The sequence below is a fragment of the Mytilus californianus genome, unplaced genomic scaffold (assembly GCF_021869535.1).
Source record: "Mytilus californianus isolate M0D057914Y unplaced genomic scaffold, xbMytCali1.0.p SCAF_3, whole genome shotgun sequence".
Taxonomy (NCBI): Eukaryota; Metazoa; Mollusca; class Bivalvia; order Mytilida; family Mytilidae; genus Mytilus; species Mytilus californianus.
In genome coordinates this window covers 47579491-47603755 of record NW_026262679.1, presented here as the reverse complement: position 1 = coordinate 47603755, position 24265 = coordinate 47579491, and the positions used below count along the sequence as shown (strand labels likewise).

The following is a 24265-nucleotide window of genomic DNA, read 5'->3' as shown; positions in this document are numbered from 1 at the left end:
GAGATTGCTTTCCGTTTAGACATTTGTATCAAAATGTCTCTTTATAAACCAAAATTAATGACAAATGTGACAATTTAGCTTCTTTTTGCCGATTTTCGTTTCGACGGTGGTGATGCACATGGAGATGTTCTGTTGGTCTCTTCTTATGTTGTGACGTGACCTAGTATATTCGATACGCGCGCTTCTGCAGTAACGTATAGATTTTTTTTCAAAATTCATACATGTAAAAAATTTATCAAAAGGTTCAATGTTTTTAAAGTGTTTGAACTTATTATTAAACTCCTTAAAATGGAATCATATTTCCGAAACAATTGTTTGTATTTTCATAAAATTTAGTAAATGTTTTGATCCATTTTTACATTTTTGAATTAGTTTTCTTCATCCTACTAGTTCATGGTTATATTATTTATAAGGTTACGATTATACTTTTATTATAACAATCGTACGGTACGATGTTTTGGGGAATTTATGGTCAGTGTAGCTTGGTAGGTGAATAAATTTACATGCTGCACAAATCTGTTTCGGCAGTGCACAATATGATACATTTAGACTGTTATATACCTGACTTTGCAGAATTGCACCAATGTACTGTCATGTAATAGTAAGACATAAACTAGAATAATTTACTGATGACTGCATTGTAAATAGAGATATTTGAGATTCTGATCAACCTCTACTTGCAAAAACGATTCACTTTTTCTGAAATAGCAAAATGATTGCGATTTTGTTACAAAATTATAGTAAATTTGTTTTTAAAAATATGCTATGATTACAATCTTACAGTTCATATGTAGCATACATTGTTAGTCTTTGTTCAACTCCATTTCATTTAACATTTGTCATCCATTTAAGAGTCATACCAAGATATCAACACCGTTTCAACTGAAAAGGGCAACATTATTGCCATATGGTGAACATTCATAATACAACCCACGATAAATAAATGTGAACAAAATATTAAGTTTATTTTTTAAACGTAGGAATCAAGAATCGGATTTTATTTGAAAGTGTTCGGTTATCATTATCCTCCATTTCGCTACACCCGCTTTGAGAAATCTTCGTTCCATCAGATTTTTCACAGCTTTCGACGTGCATATATATTAGGATAATCAATTTTTACAAGCTTACTATACACAAATAGCAATTGCAAATACTTAACTTAAATAACGAAACAATATACCAACATGAATGTCGCACATTTTCAAATTCATTAACCATTTATTAAATTAGAAGAATTGCGTTTGCATTACGTGCTTATGGAGAGCGTCTGTTTGATATCAAAAGATTATAAATGATACATCTCAATATTCATAAATATTCTATTTAATGCATATGTGGAAAAAGAAAACGGTATCGCAACAATGTGTATGACAAAAGGGACCAATAATTGTGGATTTATAATCAAGACAAAACGTCCGCATTAACATTTGTAAAGATTGTCAGGATTCTATAGGATATATATTTTTTTCAGATTACAGTTATGTAGTTGAAGGCCGTACCGTGACCTATTGTTGTTAATTTCTGTGTCATTTGGTCTCTTTTGGAGAGTTGTCCCATTGGCAATCATACCACACCTTTTTATTTTTATATATACAGACTTAAGCCTGATAAAACTGTTGTTTTGTGGTCCCTTTTTGTCATATACCTTTTCGCATGTCTCGGTTCTTATAATCAAGGTCCTTTTCACATTCAGATATATTGATGATGTTTTTTCCATTAACAATCCAAACTTTTCTGATTGGGTTCCATTAATATATCCTCCAGAACTGGAAATTAAACAAACAACAGACACTTTTTGGTTATGTAGCTCTTCAACTGTTTCGGTTCTTAGACATCATTGGCTTTCAAATGTTCGGCTTTGAGCAATCTTGATGATAGTATATTCAGAAAAACGCTTAGCACGCTTGAAATTTATAACGTGTTGTTTTCATTTTTTATTTTTATTAATTTATAAATTATTAAGAAAGTAAGGTTCCATCTCCCTGAGGCAACGTTAACCATAGATGGATTTGGCTGTTGTTTGTGGGTTTCTTTTGTTACGATAGCTACTCATGTGATTTGGCTTGTTCGTCATTGGCATTCAAATATTATGGCTTTGAGCGTATCTGATAAATGTTAATTGAAAAAAACTCTTCGGAAGCATAAACTCGTGTTTTTTTTCATTTTTGTATTGTATTGTGTTTGTATTTGTAAAGAATGAAAGTAACATTACAAATTTGTGTATATATGTATAAGAACTTTTAAATTCTTCAATATTCAAATTCCGCAGAGTTCACGCAACTTACTTATTTTGACTATGAAAATGAATCGCAGACAATATGAACTATTTACCATATCTCATTCTGCTTAAGAGAGGCGAAAGATACCAAAGGGACATTCAAACTCAAAAGTCGAAAATAAATGCTCCGGAAGGGTAAGCAGATCCTGCTCCACATGTGGTACCCGTTGTGCTGGTCATGTAAGTACAAACCCGGTAATAAGTCTATTTTGATAGGTAACATTCGTCATCTGTAAAACAGATATTCCATAAAGGTCAACCAACTCGTGATGGCGTCCGTAAAATTTACGAAGGGATGATTTCAACTTCACCACTTGAAACTCTTGGTTTAATATATTCCTTATGAGCAACAATCCTCTATCAAGGTTAATCAAGCGTGTGAGAAAATGTATTAACACTGACTGTGATACATGGCGAACCGGCAATCTCAATGGAAACTCAACTTATATCATAATTACTTTATCATGTCATAAACATAGCTGAGGTATTAAAATCAACATTACATCTGTGTCCTCTTTGTCTGGCGTACAAAATTTTATTCCTGGTATCTGTAATGAGTTTTTTGATACTTTTACTCGATTCCTGTATTGATAATAGAGGTACGTCAAAGTAAGAAAAAATTAACACGTAATTGAAACTATTCTTATTATCCTAATTACAGTGTTGTTTCCGTCATATTAAATGCATGTAGTATTTTTGTGGCTTTCATAATGTTTATATACATGAAACATGAAAAATGAAAGGAATTACAACAGTGTATTTTGAAGAGACTGAATGTTTTTGATTTTCAACTTCTCCCGCTTTAAAACTAGAATAATCAGCACTCGCTATGGAAACAAAGCAATCTTTATTGATAATAGTGTCATAGCTTTATGTTATTTCCATTCGTTGAAACACTAGTTTATGTCGCATTCTCTCTTTCCAGTAAACAAATGGATTCTACCGAAATTATTTTATCTGGTTGTTTCACAGATTTGATGTCGTCACCTTCTGATTTCCCAACCGATTTGTTTGGATCACTCTGACCTGATGCTTTATTACTTTTACTTTTGGTATCTTTTGCTTTCTTGCTCCTGTTGAAATAAAACAACAAGGTATTTGTAGTATGTTTCTCTCCCTTTTTTGACTTCAGCAGGGCGTTATACATAGTTGACTCCTTTACACTCAAGCTCTTGCTATGACATTTAATTTTGGACTAGAATGACTTTAGGCATATTTGATTTGTGTAGCTAAGCTGATAGCATTCATTTAAATTATTATTGGCTTTTAATCATTGGCTATATTTTGAAAATGTTCGTTTCATTAAATATTTATATATATTTTCATAAATACTAATTACGCAACTCTCTTTTTTTAAAAATCATGATGATTTTATTAACTTTTCTTGGTACCACTTGATATTAGAACGAATGGTCCCCGAAGTTCCGGATAAAGGTAGATCAACAAAATGTATGGAAGGCTGGAAAATTGCACGTTTGACTGAAATATACTACCACTATGTCGTCATACTGAATGATGAATTTTGAACCTGATCTTTCATGAATTTTAACTCAGTAGACAATACGTGTTTCGTTCCTTGTTATGTTTTCATTAATTCTTAAATGTTTATTAAGTTTGTAAATTCTATAAACAAAAAAAATAGTTTTTGTTTATTGGCTGCTGTACTCGGGAACTGATTTTGTATGTTATAAACAATGCAATTTAAAGAAAAATGTAAGATTTTTTTTTCAAAATGAATGAGTAAAATGATATAACACAGTAAAATGATATAACACTACAATATGAGCCTACATACATAATGCAGTTAAGTGAAAAAAAAAAAACGTTTCAAAAAGTTTACCATCAATAATATAAGCGTTGAAATCCGTTGTTAATTGCCATTTTTTTTTATCAAATTTGTGTACGGGGAATCATATGTCCATACTGAATTCTTGTGGGAACAATAAATGAGGTCCTTAATAAAACAAATATTTGACCTCAAATTCAGTGCAAATTTTAAAATTGCCATGCATGATTTAAATGTACTCTTACTTGACCCATATCAGAATTGTTCAGTGAATAAAAAAAAACACTTTTGATGAGCTACAATGAAACACCCTCTCCTTAATATTGGTTTATTCTAAAGATTTCATGATTTTTCATATTTCAAATGTTTTATATATTGTTGGTTGTTGTGTATATTCCGACCTAAAAAGGTATTGTACACTACATAATCGGTCTTATATCTTTTGAGACTGTAACAAATTAGAATAGAGCTTATTTCATTTTTTTATTAATTAAACTGTGCATGATGTTTCAACAAAGGACATATGGATTAGAAACCGCATAAAATCAGCCGTTTCCTTTATTCTCTCAAAATGGCACATATTTTGGTCATAATATTAATTATTTCTTTTCTAGTGCATTTACATTTCTTGTCGTTATGCATTATTCTTTATTGTGAGCAGACAACACACTGACTAAAAATCAAAACGACAACAACAACAAAACGCTACATAGAAAACTACGGATTGAACAGTATAAACCGCATGAACAACAAAACGTTAACGCAGGTGCCTCGGACGAGTCATCAGTTGTTGCTTCATATGTGACATTGAAAACTGAATTTTTCTTTGGTCAATAGTAGGCCTTAGTGATATCAAAATCAGGAGAAAGTGTTGTTTTATATTTGTAAATGAGATAACCATTCATTAAAGATTACAAGATTAAGATGTGAACAATCACGTGTCACCGTACGGCCTTTTACAGTAAGAAAACCCATACCATATAATAATTTGTAAAAGGCACAAGGAGGACAAAATGGTGATAATTCAGAAGAGAAAATCAACATCCTGGTGTAAACTACAGCATGAAACGAATAAACAATTTCAGTTGATATTTTATAGTGTGTCTTTCTATGGTGTGATGTTACACTATTGTTTCGGAAAAAGGGTGAAGGTTTGGTACCAATAAAACGTTTAAACCCGCTGCATTTGTTTGCACCTGTCCTAAGTCAGGAATCTGATGTTCAGTAGTTGTCGTTTGTTGATGTGGTTCATAAGTGTTTCTCGTTTCTCGTTTTTTATATAGATTAGACCGTTGGTTTTCCAGTTTGAATGGTTTTACACTAGTAATTTTTTGGGGCCCTTTATAGCTTACTGTTCGGTGTGAGCCAAGGCTCCGTGTTGAAGACCGTACTGTGACCTATAATGGTTTACTTTTATAAATTTTGACTTGGTTGGAGAGTTGTCTCATTGGCACTCATACCACATCTTCTTATATCTAATTAGTCGCAGACATCAACCAAAAACATTCATTGTGATACAGAGGCCTTGTCTGAAACAGACACATCCACTTCATTTGAACTTTGGTGGATAGTTGTCTCATTGGCAATCATACCACATCTCCTTAATTTGACATACAGAATGTGCCGATTTTAAACATAAGCAGGAGCACTTATCATCCCCAGCATCTGTAACAGTGGGATCAAAAACAGAATACGAAATGAAGGGCTTGACTGATCAAATCGAATTTAGTTGAAATGCCGAACAAATAAGTGTCAACAAGATGAATTAACATGTATAACAGAAAATGATGATAACTGGAAAGCAGTTCCTATGTAAGTTATTTTACGGACAATTTTCATGATAAATCTTAATTTTCCTACTTATTCAACAAACGATAAGAGCTATTATAATATTCATATCCATGTAATAGCTTTTCAGTGGCAAAATGACATAAAGCTGGTATTAATAACTAATAATTCAAAAGTATTTAAATATCTGCAGATATTGATAAATTGATCTAAAAATTAGCGGTTTGTATGGCATATTTAAAGCAAATCACTGAATTTTATCTAGATAATAAAAACACAAAAAATTTCCGAAATCAGTAAAAATCGAAATAACAATTTGATTTACTTGACGGTATATTATTTTTCTTTACATATCTAATCAAAAAATACTAACAGCATACTAATAAATTTCTATTTTTTCGCAACTTTTTGTTGCTGGAAAGAAGAATTCTAACGAGAACAGCATATTTAGTTGTACAAAGTTGCACGTGTCAAATGAATATTCTTTTAAACAGGACAGTTTCTGGTAAAAGGGGCATTAGCTGTCAAATTCATGTTTACCGATTTGACTCAAATTCTCATAATTGAATTATATCATACTAAAACGTATATCCAAATTATAAGAAGTCTAGAATAAACAATTTACAATACATGGGCTCGATAAATGTATCAGCATTTCGTGTGTATTTTGGCCTAGATGCCATCTAATTAACCATCGAGGTGACCTCTGAAGACTGCCGACGGTCATATAGCTCGAAATAAACATAAATATAGATATAAATAGATAGCGAATTCGTTCAATAGGATTTTACTATGTCTGTTTGATTTCATATTATAGGTTTAAAAAAAATATGTTAATCGTCGTGTTTATTAGCTTATTTTAACAAAATTGAACCAATTGGCTTCTAAAAACGAATTAGTATTTCACTATTTCACTTTCATTAATGATTGAACAAAAAAAATCATATTAATTTTTTTTATATCTCGTAGCTAATGCCCCTTTAAATTGAGTGTATGTTAGTATTATTTGCAGAATAGAAATATTATAACTATTTACTTAGCTAAAACATCCAGCTTATAAAATACTTCATAATAGTTGATTCTCTAGAAAAAGTAATATCGGAATTAACTGTATCACATACAAAATAGGTTAACAAGGTCTTAACAGGTGTTGAAAGTTAAAATTTGGTCAGACGCAGAAAATTAAAATTACGAAGCCACCATAGGGCAAAATTCGAAAAATTCGTGTTGTTTGGCAACAACTTTTCGTTCTGTCGTTTTTCAAACGATTTTTTTGCCAGTAGGAGTTTCAAATTAACTTTAATTTGTTATCTCTGTCTTTTGTATATCGGCAAAAACAAAGCTTTTTTTGTCAGGTGGTGTAAATACGAAACGTATTTCGGGAGTTTGGTTTTTCTCCCAGTCTTAAAACCGAAAGGAAAATAATTTGGAAGAAGTTAATTTAAAAGGTATGCTACGATTATCAACCAGTTCTGTACATGGTTAGGGAAAAAACATCCGGTTCCTTTCCAATTATCTCTCTTTTACACCAAGACATCAAGTAAGCAGTGAGAACTTGACGACATTATTTCCGTTTAGTTTCAAAAGTTAAAAACAAATAAGGCTCTTTTTAGGTTCAAAAATTTCCGTCTGTATCCTCTCTGTCTATATGTCTGTCTGTCTGTCTGCATACAATTGTACATGTCGTATCCGATTCAGAACTTTGGAATGCCTTGAATACTGTTAAGGTACGCGAAAATGTACTATTAATAAGTTCGGAATGTCAAGGTCACCAACTATCTTCAATTTTAATACAAAATGTTCAATATTGTCCACATTTTATATATCAAGAAAACACATTTAAACATAGAGATAAATGGTTAAAAAATGAAAGAATACAGAAATGAAGACGATTCCATCCTGACCCTTCTTACTTACTAAGTCTTTCAAAATGGTTCTGTCGTCCGATTGTCTGACAATTTAAATACATACTCGCCTTCTAGTTTTATAGTACTTCTAGTTTTAAATCCTTCATAAAACAGAATTTAGATGTGCGCAATGTATGGAATGGTATATTTAACAGTTAATTATGACTTCCGTTCTTTTCTAATACTTAAAAGATCTATAAGATTGAATGAAGAATTATCGTGTCGATGGTTTTTTTTAAACGTTTACCATGTGATCTTTTGATTTTCAGTGGAATAAGGTTAAAATATTGGTAGATGAGCATTAAAATATTTTTCCCTAACGAAGAAAGATTATAAGTATTGAATTTTTCAAATCACTTTATTAATGATTGCTCATTTATCTTGTGAGTACAGCTTCAAAGGGTTGAACTTTAATTTCAATAGTATTACGGTGTAAATTAAGATGCTGATTAACTAACTATCTAAAACTATATTCCCGTGGCACGACATTATTTACGTATATCGAACCACCACTTTATCGCTGTTCCTGATGGGTTTTTTTGTAATCTTGATTCAGTCTCATATTTCATCTAATGCTGTTTTGAAGAAGAAAAAAGGAAAAGTTAAAATCTTTTAGCAGATAATTCAAAATTAAATGCAACTAAATGTGTACATGTTTGACATGTTTGAGCAGTGCAACGATAATTATGGGCTATCAATGTGAATTTCTGAAGATATTTCAGAAAACAAAATTTACCTTTTCATTTTAAACCATATAAGTATCAGAATTACAATAAGTAATACAATGATTAATGCTGTGAAACCTGAAATGAATCCAATTCTGACTTCTTTCTCTCCTGTTTAAAAGAAAAAAATGTATTTAAATAACCAAGGATGGTATTCATGGCATATCAGATAGTTCCTGTTTGGGGTATACGAAACTTTTTCACACATAGGTGATTGAGATCAAAACATATTTACTAAACATCTGACGATTGGTGAAGACTGTTTGTTGACCTCTCGATTGTGTATAAAGTTGGATTGCTGACATATACCCACCAATTCCTTTTATACATAAATAGTATTCAATCCAATTCAGTTTGATTTGCGCTTAGAGATTTGACTTTATCTACTGTGTCTTGATTAATTATTGTATTATATTATACTTCACTGAATGATTGAAAATTATTAATTGCATAGCAATACTGAGTTTTAATTTTTTTTAGACTCGTCATCTGCTCATGGTAACAGATAAGCTTTCTTGCCATTATACATAGATGGTAATGTTACCCCAAATTCATGTGAGAGGACATAACCACACAAAATATATGTATTTCCGTGTCTTCATTATTCATATTTAAAGTGTTATGTTGATATTCTTCTCAATCTACATAGAAGAGATTAACAAAACGTTTAATATAAAGCTTACTTGCTGATTGGTCAAATATGATTTCCGGGTCTGTTATTTCACAACGGTTACCAATATATTTATTTAAACATCTGAAACAAGAAAACATGGCTTAACCATGATTAAAAGCAAATAGCAAATACTTTGGTATATATTTAACATTTGTTTGCAAAATAGTAAATGGTTTTGACTTATTAAAGATTTACAAATAAGTTTTGTCTACTCATTGTTGACAAGCATGAAATCTTACTACGACTAATGGTGACATATTAGATGAAGCTTATCCTTAACAAACAATGGATTTCAAGTTCAACGTATTTTCATATGTAAATTTAATAATTATCCTCCTTCGGTTTTGGAATTATTTTATTTTTGGTTAATGGAAAACATCTTATACAAATACACTTCTATGAGGATTTTATTCATATACTCACGCACATCCCACTACTCTGTCTTCTACATCTACATACACAACAAAGCATGATCCTCCATTCAAACAGGCTAATGTGTATGTCTCATTATCTGTACAATTTAGTCTATGATTTTCTGGAATTGTTTGATTATTTACTTTGTATTTAAGTTTGCCTTTGTTTGAATTTTCGGAACTTCTGATGCAACATTCTACAAATAAAGGCAACAGTAGTATACCGCTGTTCAAAAGTCATAAATCGATTGAGAGAAAACAAATCCGGGTTACAAACTAAAAACGAGGGAAACAAAATATATAAAGTCGTTAGACATAATTTCACAATGATATATTTTCAGCAATGGTTTTATAACAAAGAATTTGTATTGGTATTTTCATGAATTGTGTACAAGTAATTGAAACAAATTTTTTATTTTCAATCTAAAAATTTTATAAACAGATATTTTACGTCAGTTCAACAAAACTATATATCTAAATTAAGGCGACAGAAGTGTATCGATGTTGAAATCGCGTAGATTGATAAGGGAGAGACAAATCAAGGTAACAATCAAACGTTGATGGACTTGCATGAACTCTGAAATGGGACGTCGACAGAGTTAATGTAAATGATGAATCAAAATGACTTATTGTTTTCACACTAGACAACCAGAAGTGGAAGAAACAAAAGATGATTACAGATTGAAATCGAAGACATATGAAGATCTGGATACATATCTATTATTTGATATTAGTCATACATTCTTTTAACGTTTTGTTCTATTTGAAAATATAAAGAATCAAAATCCTAATGATTTTTATGCTAAAGACCGCATGGATAGAATGAGTGTATAGGATATGTTAAGTTTCAATCTTTGTTTAGTATATCTACATAAAATTGAAAGTGAACTCGAGACTTTCTAATTCTGTTTATAATTGCTGTTAATAAAGCAATATGGTGAAATCTTCCTTAGAAGATAGATAAATGTCCTACTGACTTACTAACACTAAGTTACCTGTATATACAAACAGCAAACTAAAGAATTGAAACAAGAGTATCACCAATGACATATTCGCTTCCCTGAAAATATACGTATGTAATATCAGGTTAAGTTTAAAACAATAATCAAAATGCAAAACAAAATAAACATCATGGTTAAATTCGAAAATATATATTACCTATAACAAAAATAAAAGTTTCATATTTGAACAAATTCTCTTTTTAATTTAAAGTGATAATTGTTACTAAAAAAAATTGTTTTGCCAAACTAACCAATTACCAATATACTGACTAGTCTAGCTTTCGTGAATATTTCTATAGTGTATTCAGTTTCAAACAAGCATGCATAATGATTTTTGAAAAACAAAGCTATGTACGTGGATGGAAGAACTTTCGCATGTTTTTCTGTGTCACTCATGCGTTCACCTGCATTTAATGCATATCGGAAACATAACTTTCATTTCTGTTTAACTTACCTTTACAATCTCAGTTAACCACCATTCCTTCCATACCCAAGAATTAGTTGGTTAAGAAGTGAAGTCGAAAGTGCGGTACTTTCGATAAGAAGTATTTTTCTGGTAATTCCATCTTTTCTGTCGACACATCCGTGTATAAGTTTGAAAGGTACATTAAAATAGAAAAAATATTTCAAAATGTCAAAATAATCATTGTAGGTCAATTTCATATTTTTAGTACTAAGTAACACATATCGGTTTAAAATACAACAAATATTTCCTTTTACCTACGCTCGAAAATAATTTCATTCATAAAAAGGCTGAACAGTGAACAAAAAAGATCTGAAATCGGTAAACCGATAAAGACTTCCATATTCTGTTGCTATTTCGGAAATTTTGTTGCTATACACGAAGACGTATGGCCAATTTCCCCGAAATTTATTTCAAAAATATGTACATTCTATAGTAACATTCATGATATAATAAATTCATAAAAGTACTTTAAAGATCTAATGTCATAAAGTATGTGTGTTTAACATGCAACTGTAGTATAAACGTCATAAGGTAAATTGAGACAACTGATAGTGAAAGGGTAGATAACTAAAGGTCAAAGTGCCAAGACGTCACGTTCCGTAATTCTAGGCTACAAAGTCGTTTTAATGTTTATATCACATTAATATGTTTCGTCCTAATAGGTGGTACGGTAGTATTAACTTTCTGGTAACTAGGTTGCTCTTTTATGTACCCTTCTTAGGACAATGTATGTGAATATTGTGATTGGAAAAAAATACAGCATCTACAAAGCATATTTTCCCAAGCTGAGGGATAAAACAGGTGAAGAAAAATATGTAATAATTTTACATACAAATAAAAATGATTTTTTTAGCATTTTTTAAGGAATAAATAAATGTCAACATTAATTAGTTTTTTTTCATCGGATATGTTTATACAGATGGGTATCCTTTGAAGCCATTTATACATAGTTTTTATTATATGAAATAACTATACAAAAGAGTAGGTATCCTTTGAAGTCGTTTAATTGGAAGAACACCTGTTAATGTCTTCCTAGATGAAGGTGTTGACAGGTCATCGGAAGTGTATTGTGAGATCTCTTCTTTTAAAAGGCCCCATTCTGACACCCTAAGCTACTTTCCACAGTTGTCAAAAGGATATCTGTTCTGTGGTCCCTTACTTGACATGCCCCTCTATGACACATTAGACTTAATTTAAATCTTGTGTAGTGCAAACACTTTTAGTGTGTACAACATCTGTGTCATCAATCTAAAGATTCTGCAGTCCTCCTCTTAGACAAGTGCAATGAAAGTGATCTTAACTATATAAGATTGAGAATCTTATTCCAGCCTCCTTTTTCTTATAGTCTGTCCCAACTAGTGCTACTAATAGTAGCTTGGCTGTGGTGACTGTCATCTTGAATTTTCAAATATCAAAACGCAATAGGTCTAGATTTTTAATCAAGTCAGAAAATTGTGATGCAGGAATACAATTTAGTATCAAGATTTTTCATTTGAATGAAAAGATTTCTGTGGTTTTATTTCATAATTTTTTACAAAGTAATAGAATTTTTGAATGATTTTATGCTTTAATAACTTTGCATGTTGTGGGGAGGTAACTCAAAAACTGACAATTTATAGTCTATATGGAATTTTTCTATCTATGTTATTGCAGCAAAAACCATAACGTGATACCATATTTTCTTTTGATATTCTGAAAGCATTTTATAAAAGATATCTTCTCATATTACATTTTGAAATTCTATCATTAAGTTTACCTTATATTCACATAATGATGCTTTTTCTGTACCAATCTACAAAATGTGTCCATTTTTTACAATTTCAAGCTTGAAATCAAGAATAGTGACCTATTATTTTTATCATATTTTTCAACATGTCTCAATATATACTACATATTGTCAAAGCATGAACAAAAATCTATCTATTTTCGTTTCTACTGCAGTACCACCTTAAGTTTTCTATTAAACCTTTAGAAAGTTTATATATGTAATAGTATATATATCTCATGTAGTTTCAAGTCATAACTGTACAATTTTTTTTCTAAATATTTGGGCAATGGACCCTTTTTTCTTCAAAATTGTTGGTGATCAAGCAAATTTAAAGAAAAATAGCCAGAATAGTAATAACTGTGATATGGTAGAGGGATTTAGAATATGGATTTTTTATTTAATTTAGACCTTTCCGTTTTTATAGTACATAATTATACATATTTATATTTTTTTAATCTTTGGATACAGATCGTAGCCCATTGAGTCCTCGTCTATCATGTATGAATCCATGACAACTCACCTCATTGTCAAATCGCCCCAGCCCAACTCATCCCAACTTTCTTCCAACTCGTCCCACTTTCTACAAAATATTAGCACTCATGTTAACCAACTCGTGACATTTTACGAAAAGGGGATAAATACCGCTGAATTTGGGACTGCCAACTCGCTTCACTTATGAATAAGAGTTAAATATTCCGCTGAAGTTAGGATTATCAACTCGTTCCTCTTCTGAAAAGTATTTTGTCCCTATGAATAAAGGTCTGCCAACTCGCCCTACTTATGAAAAGGAATTTTATCCCAATGAATAAAAGCCTGTAGACCTGCCGATTAAGTAAAAAGAAGTTAATTCCCGCTTAATTTGGACCTATTACCTTTCCCCACTTAGGGAAATTTGTTTGATATAGATGAATAAAAATAAATGTTGTTAACTCGCTACGCTTACGAAAAAAGCTGACATCCTGCTGAAGTTAGTCTGTTCTACTCGCCCCACTAACAAAAATATGTCCTTCGACTGCTCGTTAGAGTTTAATTATTCTTTATTCATCGACAAGTTAGTAATCAGTAATTGCCATATAAAAAAAAATACTGTTAGAATAGAATCCTTAAATTGCTAAGATAATATATTGATTATGATATAATTAACTAATTTTTTTGGCATTATTATACAAATAAGTAAGCTTGCTTTGCATTACCACATCAAGTACTGTTTTTTTTTTAAACAGATTGAAAAAATAAAGTTATTACTAAATAAATACAACAATTTCATAATAATAAATAAAACATCGCCATTTCTACTTGAAGGAATACAACATCATTTGATTTTAATTTAAATGTTTGTTTTGTATATTGATATTTAAGCATCTGTATTATCTGTAAACATCCTTTTTTATAAGATGGGTGAGTTGGTAGGCCTAAATTCATCGGGTTTTTGCTATTTCTCATAAGTTCTTAATTTGCAGGATGTGACTTCTTTCGTTAGTGGGGCGAGTTGCAAGGTATACATTCAGCGGGATTTAACTCGTTTTTAATAGTGTTGATAGTGGGTAAACAAGAGTTGGGCGACTTTGAAGAAAGTGAGGCGAGTTGGTGGAAAAGTGTGGCGAGTTGGTCTGGGGTAGTTTGGCAGTGAGTTGCCTTGCGTCCATGTGTATAAGCTTTTAAAATCCTAGATGGGCAGTGTTTTCTTTTTTGGTCATTTTTGTCTTTCATTTTTGCGTATGTGCTTTGTCTGTATGCCATTTTGTTTTTTCTTTATAAACATATTTGTTTGTTTTTATAGGTAATAAGATTATAACACAATGTTGACTGCTGTACCCCTATTTTTGACATTTTTACCGATTATGTCTGTTTGGTTTTTTTTCACCCAGTGTTGTTAATATAATGGAATTTTATGCGACTGGCATTCAAGTGAGAGGTTTAGCTAGCTATAAAACCAGGTTGAATCCATTTTCTACATAAGGAAATGCCTTAACCAAGTCAGGAATATGTTGTTTTCCAATTGTTTGATGTGTTTGATCTTCTGATTTTGCCATTTGATAGGGAACTTTCTGTTTTGAATTTTCCTTGGCGTTCGGTATTTTTGTTATTTTATTTTATTTTACAAAAAACGTGAACAAAAATCTTTAGGATAGTAAAAATTAGCCCAAACCTAAGTCTTTTCATATTCAGACCTGATTTAACCCTAGTTAATGCTGTTTTCTCCTAAAAGACACAATGCAAAACAGCCAAATGTTTTGTAGAACAAGTATTCAACTGCAAATAAATAATCATAAGAACAGACTCACTGTTTACAAAGAGTTGAATGCAAGAGTCATTCTGCATCAAAACTTCTTTAATCATGACATCAAGACATAAAAATATCATATTTCCCCGTAGGTTCTGTAATGTTCATATGCACTTTGATGTGTATAAAAATAAGGAGATATGGTATGATTGCCATTGAGAAAACTATCCACCAGAGTTAAAGAAGTTGTAAAGTGGTAGGAAGCAATCTGGATCACCATACTTCATTCAATAATGAAAACACCATACAGTTTAGTTGGCTATAAAATACCCCGACATAAAAAATGTGAAACAATTCAAAGGACATAACTAACAGACTGATTTACAAAAACAAATGTATAACAAAAACAGTATACGAAAAACAAATATGACTAACGTGAACTTTGGACAAGCACTGTACTACAAGATGCATGTAAAAAGGTGTTATGACCTGTGATAAAAGGAAATAAGCAAATAAACTCTGCAGCACTTTTTGTGCTTACTAGGACACTGAAAAGCATGGTATATACATTTTTTCAATAAAAAAAAGGTTGTAATTGCATTTTAAAGACCTAAGGAAAATTGTTGATTTAAAGGAACACAATCCATAATGGGACAATTGGGTTCAAAGGGCAATATTTAACTCTGAAATGGCTTTTTTGGCTGATAAATATCAAAATAACTGCTTATGTAAACCTTGCCACAATTTATAAGTAGATACACATATTTATTTATTTATCGAGATATTTTTATAACAGTTACTAATATGCATTCAGACAGAACTGGATTGCATATGGATAATTGTATATAAATGAACCTTTCTGTGTCTATTCATGTATTATATACGAATGCTTTTCACCATGCTCACAATAATACAAAAGAGTTTCATATAAGTGAATTAATAAAGTGAAATAAGTAAAGTCATTGATATCATTTATGCATAACATCCACATTGATCACTGCTGATGCATCTTATAGGGTCACAGAGCACTGGGTTCTATTGTTTACTACTTCTGAAAGACAAAATTCATTATTTCATATCATAACCTACTGAAGCAAAGTATTTACAGATAAAACCCACATGTACCGCTAGGCGCGACAATACTGTTGAAAGCCATGTTTTCTGCCAACAATGAATGAACATTTATTAATAACATTGCTTTCGAAATCTAAATCTCCCAAAAAAACTTTAACTGTGATTTTTCGAGGCGGGGTCTAAAGTAACATAAAATTTCACATTTTACAGTGAATAAATTTTACAAAGTATTGATAAAATTGAGAATGGAAATGGGGAATGTGTCAAAGAGACAACAACCCGACCACAGAACAGACAACAGCAGAAGGCCACCAACAGGTCTTCAATGTATTTTTGAGTTTAAAATAATAATTATTATTAAAGCTATAAACTCAACCTTCTTTTTCTAGAATTATTGATGTGTAAACTGGGCCATTCATTCACAAACTTTGCATAAGTCCTTTGCACTTTTTTCAGTATGTGAGTATATCGGTCATTTTACACACATCAATAGCCTCTAGAAAAATGTGTTTAAACCTATACTCTTTGTGTATGACAATGTGCATTATTATTTAAAAAAACAGGACCGAAGCTTTTTAGTTCCATAACAAAAACCAAACTAACTTTTCATTTCCAGACCATATGCAGCCGACTATCGGAAAAACAATAAATAGGAAAATCAATGCAGAAAACCCTGAAATGAATCCAACAGCGACTTCTTTTTGTCCTGCTGAAATATCAAAATGCATTTAAGTGAGAAAAATAGTGTTGAAGGCAGATCTTTGTTAGATTCTGTATAGTTTATTTACAATTTTTCCTGACATATTGAATATAGATACCTGTCAATTGATGAAGACTGTTTGGTTGTTGTCTCATTGATATATTCATCATATCTAGTTTTATTCATACATCAAGTATATTCGATCCGATTTTGTTCGATATGCGCCTTTGGATTTGTTATGATTTTGTGTTTACTAATTGCATTCAAATGCTGAAATTGATTTTCCAAAATTTTATACACGTTATCTAGTTGGGTTTCACAAATTACGTTTTTTATCTATCAGAGATAATTGGTAACCTTACCCGAATGACATTAGAGAGGATATGACAACCAAACATATGTATAGCAGTCTTTTCATTGTTCATCCTTTATGTTCAATGTAGATATTTGTCACAAAAGAGTTTACAATAAAGCTTACTTTGTGATTGACTAAATATGATTTCCAGGTTTGTCATTTCACATCGGTTACCAATATATTTATCTGAACATCTGAAACAAGAAACGTTATTTAAACATGAATCATTGCAGGGAGACAATACATTGATATAAACTTCACATTGGTTGGCTTACAGTAAAATGGTTTTTACTAAATTTCGATGTACAATCTTGCTTTTCATACTTGTGAGTGACAAGAGCATGAGATCTTACGATGCTGGCAAATGAGTTAAAACTTATCCTTACTATATAACGGATTTCACGCTCAATGGATATAAGAAGATTTGGTATGAGTGCCAATGAGACAACTCTCCATCCAAGTCACAATTTGTAAAAAGTAAACCATTATATGTCAAAGTACAGTTTATCTTCTGATTTGATCATTCCACCTAAATAAAGGCAACAGTAGTATACCGCTGTTCGAAACTCATAAATCGATAGAGATAAAAACAAATCCAGGTAACAAACTATACTGATATTAATATTAATATTTATTGCAACTAATATTTAGAATTGGAATTGTATTGGTTTACGGGGAAAAAATAACACAAATACACTTTCGATACTCACGCACATTGCACTATTCTGTTTTCTACATATACAGCAAAGCAAGATCCTCCATTCAAACAGGCTAATAATAGAGTCTCATTATCTGAACATCTAAATATATGAGTTTCTGGAAATATTTGTTGATTTACTTTGTTTATTACTTTGTCTTTGTTTGAACTGTCGGAACTTCTTATGCATTCTTCTACAACATCTATAAGAACAAAATAGAAATAAAAGATTTTAAACATTACATATTCACCCTGCAAGTTGCATCATGTGTAACATAGAGAGTTTTAGAAGAAAAATACTGTATCGCCCCAGTTACTCATATGAAATGGAGAACATATATATTGGAAGGGAGTTGAAACAGGATTCGTACAGATTTTGTCATGCATTTTCCACATGTCATTTAATCGTTCTTGATTATTTTATCAAGCAAAAAGTGTTTTAAACAAATTTCTTAAAAGGGGGTATACTGTGCACCAGTTTCTCAAAACTAAATGCTAAGACATCATTTTAACGATGTAAAGTTTTCACACTTGACAACCAGCAATTGAAGAAACAAAAGCAGGTTGCAGATTAGATTCAAGTATATATATATATGAAGATCCGGATATGTTCCCCTTCTTTTTTAACATTTATCCATATGCTTGAAGTATTTTTTATGTTTGCAAATTTAAAATATTAAGATGTTAATAAATTATTGTTAAATACCGTAATTATGAAATTAGTTTCCATGTGAAATGACAAATGTCTTTGAAAATATTTGAATGATACTGAATTTTAACTCAAAGTAATTGAGACTTTTTGACTCACCGAATGTTTTGCAGTTTTAGAGTGATACGGTACTAAATTAGAATATAAATAATTTCCTACCGACTCACTAACTTAAAATTACCTGTATATACAAACAGCAGACTAAACAATGGAAAGAAACTTATCAATAATGACATTTTCGATTCCCTGAAAAATAAAAACATATTTTATAAAGATAAGGTAAGATACAGGTTAACGTTTAAAAGTGTAAGTAGTACCAAAATGTCTGAGAAATGCACGAATGTTATACAATAGTTCACTTTATCATAGCTTATCAAATTTGAATAATTCCAGTTTAACGCCATTTGAAGTAAGATGGGAGTTTTTTGTCATATTGGATGCGGGACTGAAATTTGATGATCGGTCCTAAGTTTTTCTGAATTTACAAAATTTTATGAACTCAATTTATTGGTAGAACTTTTTATTTGAATGGGAAACTTCCGATTATTTTAGCAGAATTTGTTCCGTCAATTTAAAAATGAATAACCGTACCTTAATAATGGCAGAAAACTAAGAAACTTTAGCTTTAAAAGTATATAAAATTAATTATTTATTAATTAACGAGAAAACATATGTGTGTATTCACAAAAGAACATCAAAAATGTAATTGGTCAACAATTTGAAAGAAAAAATGTATATGTAGCTCCGCAACAAAGATAAAAACTAATACATCAAAAAAACTTTCGTCAGAAGGCCGGGACATCCTAACATGAAACAGGCACTCGAGTTTCGAACTGTAACAAAGTTTCACGGATTTTTAAGCTCATCAGCTTATCACGGAATCGAGAGAAGTGACGTATACGTATTCGTCAAAAGCATCTAGCTCATCCAAAATATCAAACTACATACAGAAGAAAAGCGCAACTTAAATAGCTTTAAAGTTTTAAGAATCTGAGTTGAAAACTGTATACGTAGGATGTGTTGATTCCACAAAAGTAGGCACCGACTTTCATTAATGTTTCCGAAAATAAATAAGTTCTATATGTTTACAAAAACAATGGGAACCATTCCATAAAGGAGGGTCTAAATAGGCTTTGCAGAATAGAGAATAATGGGCTAAAAATATGCAGAATAGAGAAAACTTGCTATTTATTTAAGAATACTGTTCCAGATTACATATAAAGGCAACAGTAGTATACCGCTGTTTAATAGTCATAAATAGATTAAGCGAAAACAAATCCGGGTTACAAACTAAAACCGAAAGAAACAATATCGTTATCAATACCTCCCCCCACAAAAAAAATAAATAATAAAAAAATAAACATTATTCGTTAACTCAAAACTATCTAACCATACATATATAATCTAGTAAGAGGTTATCACAATTTTGAGCACCAATCGCGCATTTACTACATTTTTTTGTGTTTAGCTTACTATCGGTCTGCGATTTGCTCATTGTTGAAGACCATACGGTGACCTATAGTTGTTAACTTCTATGTCATTGAGTGTCTGATGGAGAGATGTCTCATTGGCAAACATACCACATCTTGTTTTTTATATTTAAACAATTTATAGCGCAAAATGTGTTTTACTTCCTATTTCCAAAAGTATACAAGGAAAATATAATTTTACGCACTATCATATACTAGTATATTTAATTTCTGTCGACGGAAAATGGAGCTCTTTATAAAGACAAAACCGGGTCCTTAAACATCATTGACAAAACCGGTTCACTCCATTTTTACATGACCCTCGTATTCCTTTCGTTCCATGCAAAGACATACAACTATTGAGGTGCTCTTAGTGGCTTATTCTGCAATCTCCATATATATTTCTGTCTTTCCGGTCGTTTATTTCCGTACAATGTGCACAATTAAATGATAAATTAAACAAATTCGAAATAAGGTTCACTCTAGTCATTATTTTTCATGCGTATTTTTTATTATTTCTTTTTTTTATCTTGAACGGTTGTAGAACATATTACATCTCCCAATCGAAAATAGTAACATTTCTAATTATATTCTGCATGTTCATACAAGTAACAAATAAATAAAAGGGAATCCCACATTTCTCTGTGTGTAGGTGGTCCGTCACCATATCGGATATTAGATACTTTTAAGACGAAACGTTTTTTGCTGGAGAATAGATACAGTGATACTAGTTCCCTTTTAAATCATATGAGATAATAATCAAATAACGTAAAAACTTATGATTTGAATATTCAAAATAGATGACTTTAAATAACAAATAATTCTTTCAAAGATAATATTTCAACAACTGATATATTTTATCTGTATAAACTTTTATACACAATTAAACAACTTAACACTTTTTCGTATTCTTTTCAATGTGATGTCACCTCAACAAAATACATATACGTGTAATTTCAGTAGTACAAATTTGTCTGAATGATAACCACGGTAATCAAAATGCAAAAATATAAATATCATAAATAAATCAGAATATATTTATTAAATGTAAACGAGCAAAATGCGTAATATTGAACAATTTCCCTTTTCCATTTTAAGTGTCAAACGTGAATTTCTTATTTGGCTGTTCCTGAAAATTTCATTTTTATCCACCTGTATGAAGATTCAACTAGCTACTCTGGTGAATTCGCTTTAAAACAAGCAAACATAATATTTTATCTTTTTTGGAGGGGGCAACGTTATGTGAACCGACACAAAAAGCATCGCATGCTTTTCTGTGTCACTCTTCGTGCATTCACTGCATTTAGTGTATATCGGCAATCATAACTGCACTATTTCACTAACTATTACACTTACCTTAAACAATCTAAGCTAATAACCATCTCAACTATACCCAAAAAATGATAAATAAAATGTATCGGCAGTGCATGACTTCCAAGAAGAGGTGTTTTTTCTCGTAATTCCATTCCTTCTGTTTAAACAAACCGTGTTTAATGATGTCAAGTACAACAGAAACCGTATTTTTAATGTCTGCAATAACCATGTAGGTCAACTTCATGTTTTCAGTAACACAAATTCGTTTAAAATGCCGCATTATATTTCATTTTGCCTACATTCGACGATCATTTCATTCATGAAAAGGCTTACATTACAAGTAACAATAAATCTGAAATAGGTAAACTGATACTTACATCAATGTTTCGGCGTTATTTTGGAAACTTGTGTTTCTATTCACAAAGGCGTATGGCCAAATTTCCATTAACTAATTTCACAATAGCTCTATTTTAAAATCCTATTTTAGTCTATAATAAGATTAATAATAAAAAAAATCATATGGGATTTTTAAAGTTTTAATGCCATTGTAACCAGGGAGGGATCAAGGATTTTTTAAAGTGGGGGCGAAATTGTATAAAAGTAAACATATGGCATGTAAACCGCCGGGCGGAGCGAAGCGAAAAATATTTTTGAAGATTTTATGAATAAACTGATAATTGTTTCTTAATATCTGGAATATCATATTTATTTTGTGATTTTCTTTCATGAATAATTTCCACATATCGTTATCCTTTTGACTCTTCCAAAAATATGGTCATGTTTATAAAAGTCTGATTTGTTTCATTCGCAGTGTAAACATCAGAAGTTGTAAAATCTTGCTGGAATTTGAATATCAAGGACTATGTAAAATATATTTAAAGTAATTTACAACAATCATGTATATATCCATTACATTCAAGTTATTCATGGAAGTGCAATCTTTTGAAGACAATTTCATACTATATAACAAGTTTTACATGTGTTGTCCAATTTTGTACAAACATGTCGTATCGGTTCACCATTTCTTTTTTCGGTAGTATTCTTAATCTCAGGTGACAAAACATCAATATTTCTGAGATTGAATTAAAGGACATTGCCAGATGTTTTTTTCTTTTTGTCTTACAGAAGGTTTTGTATGAGTTTTGCGTCAAATGACTGAAAAGAAAACAAGTTGGCCAGTAGGGGTGCACAATAAGTACTAATTGGAATATTGAATGTCGGTTTAAAAATAAATCAACTAAACTCAACAAATATGATATTATCCTTTGCGTATTTATTATTGGTATTTGTGTGGATCTTCACAAAGTAAGATTTTTCATGACATAAAAACAAATTTAGCATGGCGATAAGATGGGTAAAACATAGAAAAATCTTTTTTATAAATATTACGTCAAAATTGTAAAGATTTTAGTTGAAGATTTTGCATTAGATTTTGAAAACCTTTTAGAATCCCCATGGTTGACATCGCTGGTTTAATATACATCACATTATTTCTAAAGGTCGTCCTTTACTGTAGAAAGAATGATAGTAAGAACTTTAGAAAGATATTTAGAAGAGATGAAGTTAACAATAATGTTGTTATGAAAGACAGACATGAAGCTGTGGAATTGTAGACTTTTGTAAAGATTGGAACACTTTTTTGTTAAATTGATGAGCAAGCTGTCTTTTGTAAGTATGTAAAATAGTGATGTTAAACCTTTAATGGCACAATTTTTCGGAATTTTCGGTTTTCATACTCTGGTTTTCCAACTGTTTTGATTCTAGCGGCAATAATAAATCTTGTGTTGATGAAACGCGTGTCTGACGTACTATAATATGAGCATGGTATCTTTGATGAGTGTTTTCTTAAATGCGTTTCATTCAACATCCGATACCGGCGTCGATGGCAATAATTGATCGGCGTTACCCATCAATTTGCAACCACTTATCTCAAAAAACGAATGTAGGCAGTAGAAAATTGTCAAATGAAAATTATATTTGAAATTAAACAACTTAACTCTTTCCAGATACCCCCTTATTAATTCAGTTCAAGATTTCGGCGATGCAATTTTTCAGCAAAGATCAGTAGAACCCCCAAAAAGGATCCTGGCTGACAGACAAATATTCTATACACTATATTTAGTTAACCTATAACTGATTTAATAGTTTGTTCTCTTGTTGTGCTGTTACACAACTGCGAAGGTTTTGGGTAGGGTTGGCGCGCCAGCAAACATGTTTAAAATCGCCACATTCTGTATGTGCCTGTCCAAATGCAGAAACCTGTGGTTGTTGTTTGTTGTGGTTTGTCATATTTGTTTTTCGATTATCTTTTTTTTAAATAAATCAGGCCGTTCTTTTTTAGATGGCCATACAGTGACGTAAATGAGGTAAAAACCTATATCATTTGGTCTCTGGTGGGATGTTGCCAATCATACTGCATCTTCTTATCTTAATATTCTATAGCTTATAGTATCTCAGGAATATACCCAATCATTAAAACTCATGAGATAAAGACCAGATGAACCGTGCCAGATAAACACGAACACCTTACAAAAATTCAGACCTGAGACCAATTATAGTTGACCTGTTGACTAAATACTTGTATTATTTCTGTATTAATTATAGAATGTCGAGCAAGTTATGCTTGTGGCCAAATTTTATCAAAGAATTGTTGATATTTATAAACATCTCCAAGCAATTCGGGGATTTTTAAAAATTGCATTGGTGTGTGATCTTTTGTTCTGGTATAAAGTCCTCACTGTAACTTTGCAATGAAGAAAAGTTCTTTTGCTTTGGTTAACTTAAACTTACTAATTTATTTATTTTTAAAGTTTAAATGCATCATTAAGAGTTAATCCCTTTGTGCATTTTGTCAAATGCTCACTCATATATAGTTTTGAACAATTGTCTGTTAATATCTCATAAGAACTCTTTAAAGG

At 31.0% G+C, this 24265-nt stretch overlaps 1 protein-coding gene across 12 annotated transcripts in view; it reads right to left on the bottom strand.

Moving 5' to 3' along the window:
- Positions 1 to 11235, bottom strand: part of LOC127734719 (uncharacterized) — a 147526-nt gene extending 136291 nt beyond the window's left edge. For 2 of the 12 annotated variants that reach the window (XR_007997713.1, XR_007997716.1), the window contains exons 1-3: positions 11026 to 11233; positions 10566 to 10630; positions 9581 to 9767 (exon numbers count right to left, since the gene is read on the bottom strand). Coding sequence is in view for 5 of the 12 variants with exons in the window: in XM_052244738.1 (XP_052100698.1) it covers positions 3180 to 3351; positions 8496 to 8595; positions 9168 to 9238; positions 9581 to 9767; positions 10566 to 10620 (585 nt within the window). In the remaining 7 variants the exon portion in view is untranslated. Of the gene's footprint in view, positions 1 to 2909; positions 3352 to 8495; positions 8596 to 9167; positions 9239 to 9580; positions 9768 to 10565; positions 10631 to 11025 lie in introns of those variants that run through there. The other 10 variants (XR_007997707.1, XR_007997710.1, XM_052244738.1 and 7 more) reach the window with 9 other exon arrangements.
- Between the last annotated feature and the right edge of the window lie 13030 nt (positions 11236 to 24265).